Here is a 17,280-nt window from a genome sequence, read left to right as displayed (position 1 = left end):
ATCAATTAAATCCATATTTTAGCTAATTAATATTTTGTTTTGTCTTAGTTAATTAATATATTGTTATTGGTATTAAAACTCTTTCTCTATTTTTGTTGCAGGATTCGTTAAGAAAAAAAAAGTTTTAGGAGTCAAGAACCAACCCCTATATACAAAGAAGGTCCAACATGAATGATTTTTCTTTCCTTATATCTAACCAAGCCGCCAACTTTTTAAGCTACCGAAGTTGCCAAACTGCTTTCTTAACATAAAAACAAAATACACGTGTTGGAAGGTGTATATCTAAATCTATACCGTAGTGTGACCTATATATATATTTGAAAATGTACGAGATAAATCATTGGTTGAACATGGGGTCCAACTAGTTCTGCATTATTGATGTGATTTTTTTTAAGCCTTCGAATTTTTAGATATGCTTGATGACCTTGTCTTGTCTAAGGTTGTTGGCTGATGTTACTTTTTGTATTTTAGTACAATTTTCATAGAGCAAAGACCCTGTTTTAAAATTCAATAATAATAATATCACAAATCAATTCTTACAAAATTTATATTCGGATACTTTAAATTTTTACAAATTTTAATTAAATTAGTCTCTAAATTTTTATTATTGTTACGGTAGGTAACCGGAGATTAATACGACGAATGGCGTATGGCGGCCCAAGTGTGTGATGGAGGAGAACTCCGGGTAGGTCTGCAACTCGGGAGGCTCCGTCCGACCTGTGCTCGCGTGTGAATGGGGGGTGGTACCTGCAAAGACACTCCGATGCCTAAGTTAGCAAGGGTGTGAGCAGGTCTTAGAGAGTATTGGAACTTAGAGATACCTGAGGGGTGTCAGTGTATTTATAGTGGTGAGCCAATAACCACCGTTGGTGTAGTACCGTATCTTTAGGGTGGTAACCGTCCCTATTATCTTGGGGAGGTTAAGATATGGCTTTATGAGGCGGTTAGAGAGATTTTAGGGGCGGTTACTCATCTGAATGAGTGTTTATCTGCCAGCTAACCTCACATCCGACCTCTTCAGACCAAGTCGTGGTTGGCACCGACTTCTTATGTGAAGGTCGGCACTTAGCTAGGCTCTAATCCTTTAGATTAGGCCTTTTAGTTGGACCTGGGCCTTTGCGTTGGGCCAGGGTATGAACAGTGCCCCTACTTGAGCCCAAATTTTCTTTAAAGTGTGGGTTCAAGTATTCAACTCGGGTGCGTAGTCGACTTGTTTGAAAGAATGCGGGTCTTGGAAACCGACGTGATTTTCGCGACTTTTAGTTTCTGACAGTTACGTCAATTCAAGCGTCGTGTCCGTTGGGGAAGTGTTGAGGGCTTTGGTAACGGTGCAATCTCATTAATGACTGCTCCGTTTTTACCATTATGCCCCTGGGTGTATTTATAAATACTTTCCCTCTCTTTCTATTTTCCGTTTCTGCAATCTTTCAAACTTCTCCTTATATTGTTCGTGCTGCATTCTTGCGTTCGAAGACTTCTGTTCTTCTCCAACCTTCATTTTCGGATAAAGGTTAGTTTTGCTTTTTCCATGTCATGCCTTATGTTTGCATGTTTTGTCTAGCGAGTGGATAGGTTGACCCATAGACTTCAGTTTCGTATTTCTTCTCTTTAGGGGCCGTGTTTTTTGATTTTTTTTTTCTTTTTTCCCCTTTTTGTAGGTTTCTGCCACTTTTCTTTACATAAAAAATGGCCTCCATAGACATTCTTTCTCAGTGGGTTGACGTTACGGTCCTTGGGGAGGAGCCGTTGGTCGACGCTGAGTTCATCACTCACCTTCGCACTCATCACAGGCTCTGTACTTCAGAGGAGAACGAGCCGAAATATGAACTGATACTCCCGGGTCCTGAAGACCGGGTCTGTTTTGGGAGAGTTAATGAGGCGGCCCCTCATTTTTTCTTCATGTATGAATGTATGATCACCCGTTTGGGTGTTTTTCTTCCTTTCTCCGATTTCGAGATATCCGTTTTGCACCACTGTAAAGTTGCCCCTACTCAACTTCATCCCAATTCTTGGGGTTTTTTGAAGATCTATCAGTTTATAAGCCATGCTTTGGACTTTCCGACTTCCTTGAGAATTTTCTTTTATCTTTTTCATATGACTAAGCCCTTTAGTGGGCTAAACAACAAACAACAATGGGTATCCTTCCGAGCCATTCAAGGTCGGAGGATTTTCACCCTTTTTTATGAATCTTTCCACGACTTCAAAAACTTCTTCTTCAAAGTTCAAGCCGTAGAGGGTCACCACCCCTTTTTTCTGGACGAGCATTCCTCCCCCCGCTTTCCCCTTTACTGGTTGCCGGCCTCCCCTTGCGAAAAGATTGGTCTAGATGACCTAGACGAGGTGGAGGCGGCCATTGTGGGGTTTTTCCGAGAAGCATGGGGGAGGGCCCCATACTTAGACACGAGGAAAATCCTTCAGGGGACGTCGACTTTTGTTCAATCTTGCATAGGTAGCACAGGCATTTTTTATTTCCGAGTTGTTTACGCCGACTTGTATTTTACCGACTTGTAACTTGGTTGTTTCTTTTGTAGATATGGCAAAAAAGAACGCTCAGGAGGCCTACCAAAGGGTCCAGGAGGCTAAGGCGAAGTCCCGGGCTAGGGCCAAGACGGTCATCTCTCCACCTCCTCCTCCTCCTCCTAAGAATGTGGGTACTCCCTCTCAACCTCTTGTCATTTCTTCCTCGAGTTTGCCCCGACCACCCCCTTCTGTCCAAACTCTCTCTGAGCCTGAGAAGAAGAAGCGCAAGACTTCAGAGTCTGGCTCTTCTTCTTTTGATGGTGGGGTTAAGGCGGATGCTTTGGCATTCGTTCGAAAGAACATCTATCCTTTTATAAGTATGGATGATGTTTCTGTTCGAAACCACCTTACCGCCATGGCCGAGGAGAGTTTTAGGACAGCGGGTGTTTGTAGCAAACTCTTGGACATTTTTGAGAAGGCTCCCCTCAGCTCTTTGGGGGCATCCTCGAAGGTTGAGGAGCTAGAGGGGAGACTTCTTATTTATGAAAAGCATGAAAAAGAGTTGAAGGAGGAGAGAGATAGACTGAGGAAGGAGAGGGATCACCTTAAGGAGGAGGAGGGTAAGCTGCGGGCTCAATGCACCTTGGAGGCAAATTTGAGGAAAACAGCGCAAGAGAGCTACCACAGCTTGTTTCAAGATATTGTTGCTGTGAGGAAGGACTTGCTGAATTCCCGGAACGCATACGCCGAGTTGGAGGATTCTATCGCCGAGGGTGCCGAGGAGTCTTGGAGAATTTTCCTGGAACAAGTCAGAGTCATCGCTCCCGACTTGGACCTTTCTCCTTTACATCCCGACAAGGTAGTTATTGATGGCGCCATCGTTGATCCCCCTGTCCCCGAGGTCGTTTCCGAGTCTGACTTGAAGACTCGGGGGCAGAGGATTATTGAGTCTCCTCCTCATTCCAAAGATGCTCCGAGTTCTTCAATCCTTGCCCCGACTTCCTCTTTGGCTCCTCCTCCCGGTCCTGGTGGTGCTTCTCCTAGTGGTGGTGATTCCTCTTCAACTTTGAAAAAATGACTTCTGTTTTATGGCTATATGGGGGCCCGGCCTGTGGGTCCCCCCTTTTTTAAACTTCTATTTATTTGTTGGTGGTTGTGAACAATTTTCTTCTGGCCTTTTAGGGCCGTAAACAAAATATTCTGTTCGGTGCCCTTTTTTGGATAAGGGTTTTAAACAAAATAAATGCCCTTTTTTGTTTGGATAAGGGTTTTTTAAATGAAGTAGGTGCCCTTTTTTGGATAAGGGCTTAGGTTACTTTGCGCGTGTACATGCTTTTCTATTTTGAATATGTTTGATCTTTTCGGAAAAAACCTTTTGTTAGCTCGCATTGTTCTCTCGAGCCTTTTTCATGCAAAGGCTTGTATGCAAACTTTAAACTTTTCCAGGTTTTCATATCTCTTTTGTTATCCTTTATACTCAACTTTGCTTTGGTGAGTTTTCATGACTTAGGTTATTTTTGTGATGCGTTTTTCATCTACTCGGAGCTCGGTTTTCTTTACTCGGAGCCCTTTCGAGTTTGTCTTACTCGGATTTCCTTTCGACTTAGGAGTCGGATAGTTCCCGAGTTTAATACGATCAACTCATATAACCTCTTTACACCGACTTGTACCTCGTCGTTTCATTCTGACGACCATGTTAGGTCGGTTCATGGGATTTTCACGTTTTGTCGAGCTTAAGTCGGCGCGTTTCGTAGAAAGACTTATAAAAAATAAAGGAGGATATTAAGAGAGATATTGTAAAAAAGATCTTTATTAATTTGGAAGGTACCTTTTCGCTACTAAGGGTCTTGACAATATGTTTCCCTTAGCCTCTACTATGATGCCTCGTTAAAAACCCCTCTCCAGAAAAAACCCTTTTTTGGGAAAAAATCATGAAGCTGGGAAAATAGTACATCAGGGAGTAGAGTTCGCTTCTAACTGTAGTACCTTTTCATATTACAAGCATGCCACGACCTTGGTAGCTCAGTGCCATCCAGGTCGGTTACTTTATAATAACCTTTTCCTAACACTTCCTTGATTTTGTATGGCCCTTTCCAATTTGCGGCGAGCTTTCCTTCTCCCGATTTGTTGACTCCAATGTCGTTTCTGATAGGACCAAATCATCTAAGGCAAATGTTCTTCGAATGACTTTCTTGTTGTATCTGGTAGTCATCCTTTGCTTTAGTGCCGCTTCTCTTATCTGGGCATCTTCTCGGACTTCGGGGAGCAAATCAAGCTCCTCTTTGTGCCCCTGTACATTTCCGACTTCATCATGGAGAATTACCCTTGGACTTTGCTCATTGATTTCTATGGAAATCATGGCTTCTACACCGTAGACTAGTCGGAAGGGTGTTTCTCCTGTGGCGGATTGGAGGGTTGTCCTATAAGCCCACAGCACTTGGGGGAGCTCTTCAGCCCAAGCTCCCTTTGCTTCCTGTAATCTCTTCTTCAATCCTGCCAGTATGACTTTGTTAGCTGCCTCGGCTTGCCCATTGGCTTGTGGGTGTTCTACCGAGGTGAATTGATGCTTGATTTTCATACTGGCTACCAGACTTCTAAAGGTGGCGTCGGTGAATTGGGTTCCATTATCTGTAGTGATAGAATAAGGTATTCCATACCTTGTGATAATGTTTTTGTAGAGGAACCTGCGACTTCTTTGAGCGGTGATAGTGGCTAGTGGTTCTGCCTCTATCCACTTTGTGAAGTAATCTATTCCCACGATCAAATATTTGACTTGCCCCGGTGCTTGGGGAAAAGGACCTAGCAAATCCATTCCCCATTTTGCGAAAGGCCAGGGGGAAGTTATACTAATGAGCTCTTCTGGTGGAGCCACGTGGAAATTTGCATGCATCTGGCATGGCTGGCATTTTTTCACAAAGTCTATTGCATCTTTCTGCAAGGTCGGCCAATAGAATCCTGCTCGGATTACTTTCCTGGCCAGCGACCTTGCTCCGAGATGGTTTCCGCAGATCCCACTATGTACTTCCTCCAACACCTCGGTGGTCTTTGAGGTCGGTACGCACTTCAGCAATGGTGTTGATATCCCTCTTCTGTAAAGGACATTTCTCACCAAAGTATAATGTTGTGCTTCCCTTCGGATCTTTTTAGCTTCTTTCTCCTCTTTGGGGAGGATGTCAAATTTCAGGTATTCGACTAAGGGATTCATCCATCCGAGGTTTAGGCCGACTACCTCAAGTACCTCTTGTTCATCCTCTGTTTTTGATACCGAGGGCTCTTGTAGGGTTTCTTGAATCAGGCTTCTGTTGTTCCCTCCGGGCTTGGTACTTGCTAACTTGGATAGGGCGTTGGCTCTGCTATTTAGATCCTGAGTTATGTGTTTAACCTCGGTTTCCGTAAAGCGCCCAAGGTGTTCCAAGGTTTTTTCCAAGTATTTCTTCATATTGGGGTCCTTCGCCTGATATTCTCCACTTATTTGGGAAGTCACCACTTGTGAGTCGCTGTAGATCATCACCTTTGTAGCACCAATTTCTTCTGCTAATTTTAATCCGGCAATCAAGGCCTCATATTCTGCCTGATTGTTTGAAGCCGAGAATGCAAATTTTAAGGAGACCTCTATCTGGGTTCCTTTTTCATCTACCAATATTATGCCTGCGCCGCTCCCTGTTTTGTTGGAGGATCCGTCTACATAGAGTTCCCATGTAGTCGGTTTTTCCTCTTGTTCACCTGCGTATTCTGCGATGAAGTCGGCGAGGCACTGGGCTTTAATTGCAGTCCGAGTTTCGTATCTCAAATCAAACTCGGAGAGCTCTATCGCCCATTGAACCATTCTCCCTGCAACATCCGTCTTTTGAAGGATTTGCTTCATGGGCTGGTTCGTACGGACTCTTATTGTGTGAGCCTGGAAGTAGGGTCGTAGCCTTCGTGAAGCTACCACTAAGGAGTAAGCAAACTTCTCTAGTTTGTGGTACCTTAGCTCAGGACCTTGTAGAACCTTACTGGTGAAATAGACCGGGTGTTGCCCGACCTCGTCCTCTCTGATCAGGGCCGATGAGACAGCCCTGTTTGCGGCGGATAAGTATAGGACAAGGTCTTTTCCCGGTACTGGTCGGGTTAAGATAGGAGGTTGGCTTAAGAATTTTTTGAACTCTTGGAACGCCTCCTCACATTCCGGAGTCCATTCAAACTGGCATCCCTTCCTTAATAAGGAGAATAATGGAAGGGATTTTAGTGCCGATCCTGCCAAAAATCTGGAGAGGGCTGCGAGTCGGCCATTGAGCTGTTGAACCTCTCTCAAACAAGTCGGGCTTTTCATTTCTAGGATGGCTTGGCATTTGTCGGGATTGGCCTCAATCCCTCTTTGTGTTAGCATGAAGCCTAGAAATTTCCCTGCTTCTACTGCGAAGGCGCATTTTGCGGGATTTAGTCTCATCCCATGCACCCTTATAGTGTTGAAGACTTGCGAGAGGTCGGTTAAGAGGTCGACTTCTTGTTTGGTTTTTACTAACATGTCGTCGACGTATACCTCCATTAAGTTCCCTAAATGGGGGGAAAACACTTTGTTCATCAGCCTTTGGTACGTGGCTCCTGCATTCTTCAGTCCGAATGGCATGACCACGTAGCAATAGTTGGCTTTTGGTGTGATGAACGATGTTTTCTCCTGGTCGGGTTCATGCATCGGGATTTGGTTGTATCCCGAGTAGGCATCCATGAACGATAAGTATTGGTACCCCGAGCTAGAGTCCACCAGGGTATCAATACTCGGTAGAGGATAAGGGTCCTTAGGACATGCCTTATTTAAGTCGGTATAGTCGACGCACATTCTCCATTTACCATTTTGTTTTTTAACTAGCACTACATTGGCTAGCCACGTCAGGTATTTGACCTCTCTAATAAAGCCGGCTTCCAGGAGCACCTGTACTTGTTCTTCTACTATTGAGGCCCTCTCTGGGCCGAGCTTGCGTCTTCTCTGCTGTACAGGTCGGGATCCTGGGTAAACCGAGAGCTTATGGGACATGAGCTCGGGATCAATCCCGGGCATGTCGGAAGCCTTCCAGGCGAAGAGGTCGGAATTAGCTTTTAGGAGTTCACCCAACCTTTGTTTTAGGGTTTCCCCTAAGTTGGCTCCTATGTAAGTGTTTTTTCCTTCCTCTTCTCCGACTTGTATCTCCTCGGTTTTTCCTCCCGGCTGGGGTCGTAGCTCTTCTCTGGTTCTTGCGCCACCTAACTCTATGGTGTGGACTTCTTTGCCCTTCCCTCTCAGATTTAGGCTTTCGTTATAGCACTTTCTTGCCAATTTTTGATCTCCCCTTACCGTTGCTATTCCTCCTGGAGTCGGGAATTTCATGCAAAGGTGGGGAGTTGATACCACTGCTCCAAGACGATTAAGGGTAGTCCTGCCAATTAAGGCATTGTAGGCTGACCCTTCGTCGATGACTATGAAGTCTATGCTTAGAGTTCTTGACTTTTCCCCCTTTCCAAAGGTGGTGTGAAGGGGTAAAAATCCCAGTGGTTTTATTGGCGTATCCCCTAACCCATATAGGGTGTCGGGGTAGGCTCTCAGCTCTTTTTCATCTAACCCTAGTTTGTCAAAGGCGGGCTTGAAAAGGATGTCCGCCGAGCTTCCTTGGTCTACTAGGGTTCTGTGGAGATGGGCATTTGCTAGGATCATAGTTATCACCACGGGATCATCGTGCCCGGGGATTATCCCTTGCCCATCCTCTTTTGTGAATGATATAGTGGGGAGGTCGGGTGTCTCATCCCCGACCTGATAGACTCTTTTAAGATGTCTTTTGCGAGAAGATTTGGTGATTCCACCTCCCGCAAATCCTCCTGAGATCATGTGGATATGTCTCTCAGGGGTCTGTGGTGGTGGATCTCTCCTATCCATATCATCTCGCTTTCTCTTTCCATGGATGTCCGACCTCTCCATGAGATATCTGTCAAGCCGACCTTCTCTAGCCAGCTTTTCTATCACATTTTTGAGGTCGTAACAGTCGTTGGTGGAGTGGCCGTATATTTTATGGTACTCGCAATACTCGCTGCGGCTTCCCCCTTTTTTGTTTTTAATAGGTCTTGGGGGTGGCAGCCTTTCAGTGTTGCAAATCTCTCTGTATACGTCCACTATAGAAGTCTTTAGAGGAGTATAAGAGTGATATTTCCTGGGCCTCTCGAGACCGAGTTCTTCCTTCTTTTTGACTTCCCTTTCTCTCTCCCTAGAGGAGGAAGTGGGTCCAGGTCGCGAACTCAGGTCTCTTAGCTTTGCATTTTCTTCCATGTTGATGTACTTCTCGGCCCTTTCTTGTACATCACTTAGAGAAACGGGGTGTCTTTTGGATATGGACTGTGAGAAGGGGCCTTCTCTAAGTCCGTTGACTAACCCCATTATTACTGCCTCCGTGGGCAGGTCTTGGATCTCTAAACATGCCTTGTTGAACCTTTTCATATAGGCTCGTAAAGACTCTCCGACCTCCTGTTTTATTCCCAGGAGGCTCGGCGCATGTTTTACCTTGTCTTTTTGGATTGAGAACCTCATCAAGAATTTCCTTGAGAGGTCTTCAAAACTAGTGATGGATCTTGGGGGAAGGCTATCGAACCACTTCATTGCTGCTTTCGATAAAGTGGTCGGGAAAGCCTTGCATCTCGTAGCGTCGGAGGCATCAGCTAGATACATCCGACTTTTGAAGTTGCTAAGATGATGCTTTGGATCCGTAGTTCCATCATAGAAGTCCATATCAGGGCTTTTGAAGTTCCTTGGAACTTTTGCCCTCATTATGTCCTCGCTGAAAGGATCTTCTCCGCCCGGGAGTTGATCTTCTCCTTCATCGCGGGAGTTCTTGAGGGAGGATTCTAGCTGCAAGAGTTTTCTTTCTAACTCTTTTCGCCGTTCCATCTCCTCTTTGAGGTACCTTTCGGTTTCCTTTTGCCTCTCCCGCTCTTGTTCTAATTGCTCCAGGCGGCTATGGACTAATCCCATTAGTTCAGCTACGTGAGCTGGTCCGCCTTTTTCTGATTCACGCCCTTCTGAGGAATTTACCTTCGGATTCTTTACTCCGGAGGTACCCTCTCTGTGTTGATCATTGTCTTGATGTTGGGCTGTGTCTTCATTGTCATTGCCCATGTCTAGATTCTCTTGCTCAGAATTTGTTTCGACATGGCCTTCTTCATGGGATCTATCTGCCATCGAGGGATGATCTCGCGGGTCCCCGGCAACGGCGTCAATGTTACGGTAGGTAACCGGAGATTAATACGACGAATGGCGTATGGCGGCCCAAGTGTGTGATGGAGGAGAACTCCGGGTAGGTCTGCAACTCGGGAGGCTCCGTCCGACCTGTGCTCGCGTGTGAATGGGGGGTGGTACCTGCAAAGACACTCCGATGCCTAAGTTAGCAAGGGTGTGAGCAGGTCTTAGAGAGTATTGGAACTTAGAGATACCTGAGGGGTGTCAGTGTATTTATAGTGGTGAGCCAATAACCACCGTTGGTGTAGTGCCGTATCTTTAGGGTGGTAACCGTCCCTATTATCTTGGGGAGGTTAAGATATGGCTTTATGAGGCGGTTAGAGAGATTTTAGGGGCGGTTACTCATTTGAATGAGTGTTTATCTGCCAGCTAACCTCACATCCGACCTCTTCAGACCAAGTCGTGGTTGGCACCGACTTCTTATGTGAAGGTCGGCACTTAGCTAGGCTCTAATCCTTTAGATTAGGCCTTTTAGTTGGACCTGGACCTTTGCGTTGGGCCAGGGTATGAACAATTATATTACACAAATTTATTCTTACATCAATTTTTTTATATATAAAAAATTGATATGAAAATTTTTAAAATTCTTTAAAATTTTATGTTTTTATTAAATAATAATAGCAATCAATTTATTTAATATTGTAACAAAATTTAATGTAATAATTTTTTTAATAAAATAAAAAATTATAAACTAATTTAGTGATAAAAATTTATTCGACTATAAAAATATCGAAGAATCAAGACCCAACAAAAATTTTTTATAAAGATAGTCACGATTTTTTAAATAAGAGTGACCTAAAAGGATTTATAATCACAATATTAGAGTAACCTAAAGAAATTTATGATCACGGTTTTGAAGGTAACAAAAAAAATTTATAATCATAGCTTTTAAAAAAATGATAACCTAAAAAGACCTATGGTTACGATTTTAGAAGTGACTTAAAGAAATTTATAATCACAATTTTAAAATACTTTAAAAAAATTTATGATCACAATTGAAAAAAAAATGACCTAAAAAAATTTATATTCACGATTTTATAAAATAGTGACTAAATTTTGAGAAGTGAGGTAAACATATTTGTGGTCACAGTTTTTCAATTTTTTTTTATAAACCCCTCACCCAAACAGCATCGTTTCTCCCAATTCCCTCCAAATCCAATTCTCCAACTAAGAAGCTCATTAAGGATGGTATACTTAGAATATTGGTATCGGATTTTAAATAGAGTAAGACACAACTACATTAGTTGACTTAAATATTTTTTTCTTCCCTCATTGTCATTGAAAATTTTTTTTTCACGGGTACCTTTCTATTTTTAATTGACTTGTTAATATAGTCTTTTTTTAATATTGATTGACTTATTAAACTTATGTTATATATTCATTACTCAATTGTTTTGTGTCATTAAAAATATTTTGTTCTGTTTTAATATATTTGTTTCTTTTGCGAACAAGAAGATATGGTATGAAAAAATATTATGTTTCATATGAAACAGGATGGGTCTCATATACATTTTAATTATCTAAATTTAATATTTTTATGTCTTCTGTACTTTTTTTAAGAGATTTTATTCGTATTATATGTAATGAATAAATTACGTCATATTTTAATGTGTTATTTGGACTAAAAACATATTTAACTTATAATGTAAATTTTATGATTTAGATTTCTTGAATTCCTTCTTTTTAGACTTATTTTGTGATGATCATAATTCTAGAATGTCATTATATTTTTTTTAAAAAAATTAAATCTTAGAAAACAGAATAAGTTATGCTCGTGGTTTTAAAATAGGATGATCATAGATAAATTATGGTCACGATTTTTATCGTGACTATAGATAAGGTTATGGTCACGATTTTTCAAAAGGGTGATCATAGAGTGAATTATAAGTTATGGTCACGCTAAAACCGTGACCATTTTACAAAAGAAAAACCATAGAGAAGACTATGGTCAAGGTTTTAAAATAGAATGACCATAGATAATCTATGATCATGTTAAAACCGTACTACAGATTAAGCTATGGTCACGGTTATATAAAAGGGTGACTATAGAATAAGCTATGATCACGGTTTAAAACAGGAGTGACCATAGAATAGGTTATGGTTACAGTTTTAAAATAAAGTGACCATAAATAAGCTATGGTCATGCTAAAATCATGACTATAGAGAAGGCTATGGTCAAAGTTTTAAAAAAGGATGATCATAGATAAACTATGGTTACTATTATATAAAAGAGTGACCACAGAATAAGCTATGGTCACAGTTTAAAACAGGAGTAACCATAGAGTAGGCTATGATCACAATTTTTTAAAAAGGTGACTACAGCCTAATCTATGGTTACGATTTTAAAATAGAATGACGATAGATAAGCTATGGTCACAGTAAAATCGTGACTATAGATTAAGGTATGGTCATAATTTTTACGCGTAATCATAGAATAATCAATGATCACGAAAAAAAAGATATAATCTAAAATGTTAGAATTTAGATACTGCAACCATGATCATAGATAAAAAATCATAACCATCTCTTGCTAGTTTTGGAGGTCCTATTGACCATCATAACAATATGATCCAAAGTAGTTCTTATTTTTCTCTTGGGGAAAGGAGAGAGGGAGTTCATGAAATTAAACTTCATAGCAGCACACAATGCTCACAATTATTCCAAAACACTTAACCCTAGCACTCAGATGGAATAAAGACGGTTAGGAAGTCTAGCCTCTATGACCACCTCAAGAGGATATTTTTTTGGAGTTGAAAGCCCAAAAATTTCCTCCATATTCAAGTCTTCTTTTTTCATATTATCAGGTAGTCTCCAATTAAAGCCATGTAACAAATTAGCCAAACTTGATTGAATCACCTTGAGTCCAAGAGGGTAACCCGGACACATTCTTCTACCAGCACCAAATGGCAACAACTCATAGTCATGGCCTCTCACATCAATATCCTTACCAAGAAATCGTTCGGGTTGAAACTCAGTTGGGTTGTCCCATATCTCGGGATCTCTGCCAACGGTCCAAACATGGATTAGCACTTGTGTCCCTTTCGGGATATCATAGCCGTCGATCTTAATATCTTCGCGGGCTTTCCGGGGCACCAGCATTGGTGCCACCGGGTGTAACCTCATTGTCTCCTTAGCGATGGCGTTAATGTAAGGCAAATTAACAATGTCTTTCTCTTCAATCCATCGCTCTCTTCCTATCACTCTGTCTAGTTCTTCTGTTGCCTTTTTGAAAATCTCTGGCTTTTTCAACATTTCCGAAATTGCCCATTCTACAGTAACTGCAGAGCTCTCTGTTCCACCAGCTATTAAATCCTACTCAATATTTATATCAAAGTGGATCAACAAATTATTCAATCAAACTTTTTAGTATCAACGGTGCAAGTAATGAAATAGGTGATTCTAATCAATGCGCAAAGAGATCGTGTTATTAAGTGTATATATATATACACACACAATGTAACTCCGAATTGAGCATGAATATTTGTTAAATTTGTTTTTGCTTCTTCTTGTTCATAGTTAAAAAAGTTCGTTGAGCAAATATTACCCCCTTTTTTTTCAAAAGATGCTATACTTAGTCTCAATTTCAACCTCTACATATTTGATGAATGAAATATATACTGGTCACAATTTTAATCGTTTCACATATGATCCAATCAATCCTTTTTTGAAAGTAATTAAGAAAAGTTACAGATTTAACAATGTCTTATTTTTTAAGATTTTTTTTTTTTTTTGGTAATAGAAAAGTTTGCTTAACCTCATGGCAAAGTTTACTATATCCGCCCACTATCATTTATTTTTTATTTATTTATTGTTAAGATAGTTTAACTTGGACAACTTTCCTGGGATGACCACTATGACAATGATTTAAAAACACTAATAATTCAACAAAATGTCATTTTCCCTTCCTTATTTCTAATCCATTATCTTAGGGGACAAAGTAGGATGAAAGAGATTGGGGAGTACAATATGTACCTGACTAAATGCTTTAACGCCATGCCTCTCAAGTTTGACCTCAAGATTAGGATCCTCTGCAAGCTCCAAAAGAACATCAACCATGTCCTTGGCAACATAATCCTTCACTGCTTTCCTCCTCTCAATGTGTTCATCCAACACATGCTCCATAAACCTATCAAACTTCTTAGCCAAAGCTTTCATCCTCTTTACGTATCCCTGCAAATCCAAGAAATGAATCCAAGGGATGAAGTCCCCTATGTTAAGCACACCGTTCAGCAAGAACAACTCGTCCAGCATCTTCTTGAATTCGTCCGGTGATATAATTGCGTTCTCTGATTTCTCCGAGTACTTCTTCCCAAGCACCATGCGGCTTATAACATTGAGGCTTAGAGTTGAAAGATGGTCCTTCAACAACACTGTTGTGTTATTAGAGTTGGCAAGATCACTCAGCAGATTGCGCATCTCTTCTTTTCTTATGTACTCATACGACTCTAGGCGTTTCGCGCTGAAGAGCTCCATTAAGCACATTCTTCGCGCTTGCCGCCAGTACGGGCCATACTGAGACCATGTTATGTCGGAATAGTTGTAGGTTGTGTATTTTCCGGCAGAGAATTTGGGTCGGCCGGCTATGGCGGCGTCGTGGGTTTTGAGGAAAGATCTGACCATTTCTACTGATGAACCCACAACTACAGGGTGGGAGCCGAACCAAAGATGCATGATGGGCCCATATTTTTTGCTAAGATCGTCGATGGACCGGTGAGGAAGGGATCCAATGAGGTTTAGGTTCCCTATGATGGGCCATGGTTTTGGGCCTGGTGGCAGATTGTATCGGCGGCCACGAATATGGCGCAGGAGGAGGTCGACTGCCACAAAAGTGGCTAATATTGTTGCTATGGTTGGAATTAAGCCAGGAGATAAGAAATCTATAACCATATTTGGGTTCGTGGTTTTTGGATTACTGAGATAAAGGAAGAATGTTATGTGTTTAATATATGAATGATGAAGGTACATGTGTGAGTGGATGTATTTATAGAGAAAATTATTGCCGTGTGATGCATGCTTAATCCTAATTAACTAACTTTGGTTGTGTTATTGTGTATGTGTGTACTGTGTAACCTTAGGTAGCGTTTGGTTACTGAGACATAGATACAGTGGTACACAGTGATACATGTCTGCTGTTTGGTTTGGTGAGACACAGATTTTCGAAGGACACGGGAGGACACAGATGGACACGGAGACACTAAATTTGTGTACCTCCAATTTGGTGAGACACTGAGACACAACTTGCGAGACACTAATTTTTTACTCTTTTATCCTTATTGAGTTTTTAAAATTTGTCTTCTTATCTTCCCAAATATTTTTTTTCTCTTTCTCTTTTAGATTCTACAACTAAATTTACTTTTTTATTTTTTTTAAAAAAAAATTTGTACATTTAATTTTTTTTATTTATTTAAATTTTGATTAATCTTTGATAAATTCTGAACTTTAATTTTCTATTTTTTTTCAATAATAATTATATATTTAATATTTAAATGATAATTTAAGATGGTATTAGAAGAAATAAAAAATTATTAGAAGAAATAAAAATTTAATGGTGATGGCATGCATTGTTTGGGATAATAGGTGTATTGTAATGGTGGTAAAACTTGTGGTTGAATAAAGGGTAATTCAGTTTTTTTTAAATATATGTGTCTTGTTTTTTATTTTTGCCAAACACAATACATAAACACAAATATTTTATGTCTATATCTTTAATGTCTGTGTCTCTGTGTCTATATCTCATCAAATACATCAACCAAACGGAGCTTTAGATTCTTTGTAGACTTGTTCATTATTTTACTCTTTTCGTTTCAAGTGCTTGACCTTGACTTCATGAATAAAGAGGAAAGGCAAGTAGTAGGAAATTGCTTCAACATTGGCTGGTCCTTTCGTTTTGAGTTCTATTTTTTTGGATAATTTCTTTTCTTTCTACTGACCTTATAAGGCTGTAATAAACACAATTTTTGTCTAAGTGTGAATACAATAATTAAAAAAATAAAGTTGATCTAATCATTACAAGACCTTAGTAATATTCGGACATAAATGCATTTTTTTATTTCTTTCACAGTTTTATTATCCAAGATAATGGCAGAAGATTTAAATGATTTTACTTCTTTTTTAATTTTAATTTTAATTTTTATCTTTTTTTTCTTTTTAAATTAGTCTTATTTTTATCATATTTGCCACCTAAATAGAGAATTATTTAGTCAATTTAAACTCAATTTTGGTTGTAAAAGAACTGTCAGTATCCTTATAACTTGACTAGTTTCAACTTTCAACTTGGATGTTTCCTCGCAGTTCTTAAACTTGCTTTTCAAAATATCATAGTGATTGAGAAGAGTTCTGAGAACTTTCAAACATGCTAGTTGCCAAAATATAAAATAACAAGTTAGCCTTTATATAAAAATAATTTTACTTACATTATAAAATATATATATTGAGATAATAAAAGAGAAAGAACTATTAAATATTTCTCAATGTTGGGAAAAAATTTAAGAAAATCTTCTTGATGTTTATAAATATGGTGTCTAATTTGTCTAAAAGTAAAAATAAAGTATGATAAGATACACTATTTTATGTTTGAATTCTGCCAGTAAAATGTAGACAGTATAAAAGATACCAAATTTTAATTCCTGTGTGACCAAACGAGTACGGCATCATGTTCTGTAGCTGGTCCCCTCCAACCCGAAGAGCAGCGGTGTTGGGATTATATTATTGGAGGGTCCGAAGGGCACCAAGACAGAGCGATTATTCAGGTTTGGCGTGGGGTGGAATCTTGGTAAAGGAGATTGGAGCAAACAATCAGTTTTGAATTTATTATTAAGAATTTATAATATACTTTTTTAAATTTTTATGTAGTTATCTTGTATAGTTTTTAAACTTCAAAGTCGAGAATAGTTGTTTTTGTATAACATTTTTTCTTAAGAAAGAGATTTGTAGTATTATATTAACATGTGTTACAAGAAAATTATTTAATTTTAGGACAATATATTATTGGTGTAACTATCTTTTCATATACTATTTAAATGGTTATTTAAAAGAAAAATAAGGTTAGATGATTATGTTTTGCTTTCTTTTTTCTTTTTTGACATCGAATAATGAGAATTAAATCAAATGCTTATAATACTGGTGACTTAGTGTATTAGTTAAACTTATAAATAACATGTTTATATAATAGTAGAGTGGAGGGATAATAAGACATGGTTGGGGTTGTTACAGAAAGAAGTCAAAGAAGTCAAAGAACCAATGATGTTTTGCTGGAAAAAGCGTCTCACAAAATGTTTACAAATATAAAGATTTTAAATAGAGAGACGCTTAAAACATTTTTTTTAAAGATATTTTTTAATAATTAATATTCAATCTATATAATCAATCAAACTGTATTATTTTTGTCAAAATTAAATAAAATAAATTGATTTGACCAAAAAATTAATAAATCAAATCTTGAATCGATTTAAATTAATATTTTTTTATAAAAATAACTATAATACCTCTATTATAGAAAATAATTTAAAATATTTCTAATATATATTTTAAAACTCTAAATTCTAACCTTTCTCTTCTCTCAATGCCATCATAGAATTAAAATT

General features: G+C 39.3%; 1 protein-coding gene and 1 long non-coding RNA gene across 2 annotated transcripts; one reads left to right on the top strand and one right to left on the bottom strand.

Moving 5' to 3' along the window:
• Positions 1-12,183: 12,183 nt before the first annotated feature.
• LOC112710498 (dimethylnonatriene synthase) lies at positions 12,184-14,718 on the bottom strand. The gene is made up of 2 exons (XM_025762736.3): positions 13,670-14,718; positions 12,184-13,009 (listed from the first exon to the last, which is right to left on the bottom strand). The coding sequence occupies exons 1-2, from the start codon at positions 14,660-14,662 to the stop codon at positions 12,380-12,382; spliced, it is 1,623 nt and encodes a 540-aa protein (XP_025618521.1). The 5' UTR covers positions 14,663-14,718; the 3' UTR covers positions 12,184-12,379.
• On the top strand, positions 14,521-15,564 carry LOC140175283 (uncharacterized). The gene is made up of 2 exons (XR_011865425.1): positions 14,521-14,656; positions 14,773-15,564. It is a non-coding gene; the product is annotated as an uncharacterized lncRNA (long non-coding RNA).
• Positions 15,565-17,280: the final 1,716 nt, after the last annotated feature.

Source organism: Arachis hypogaea, chromosome 9 (assembly GCF_003086295.3).
Source record: "Arachis hypogaea cultivar Tifrunner chromosome 9, arahy.Tifrunner.gnm2.J5K5, whole genome shotgun sequence".
In the NCBI taxonomy this organism is placed as follows: domain Eukaryota; kingdom Viridiplantae; phylum Streptophyta; class Magnoliopsida; order Fabales; family Fabaceae; genus Arachis; species Arachis hypogaea.
Note: the sequence above shows the minus strand (reverse complement) of the source record. Positions and strands in the feature narration are given on the sequence as shown.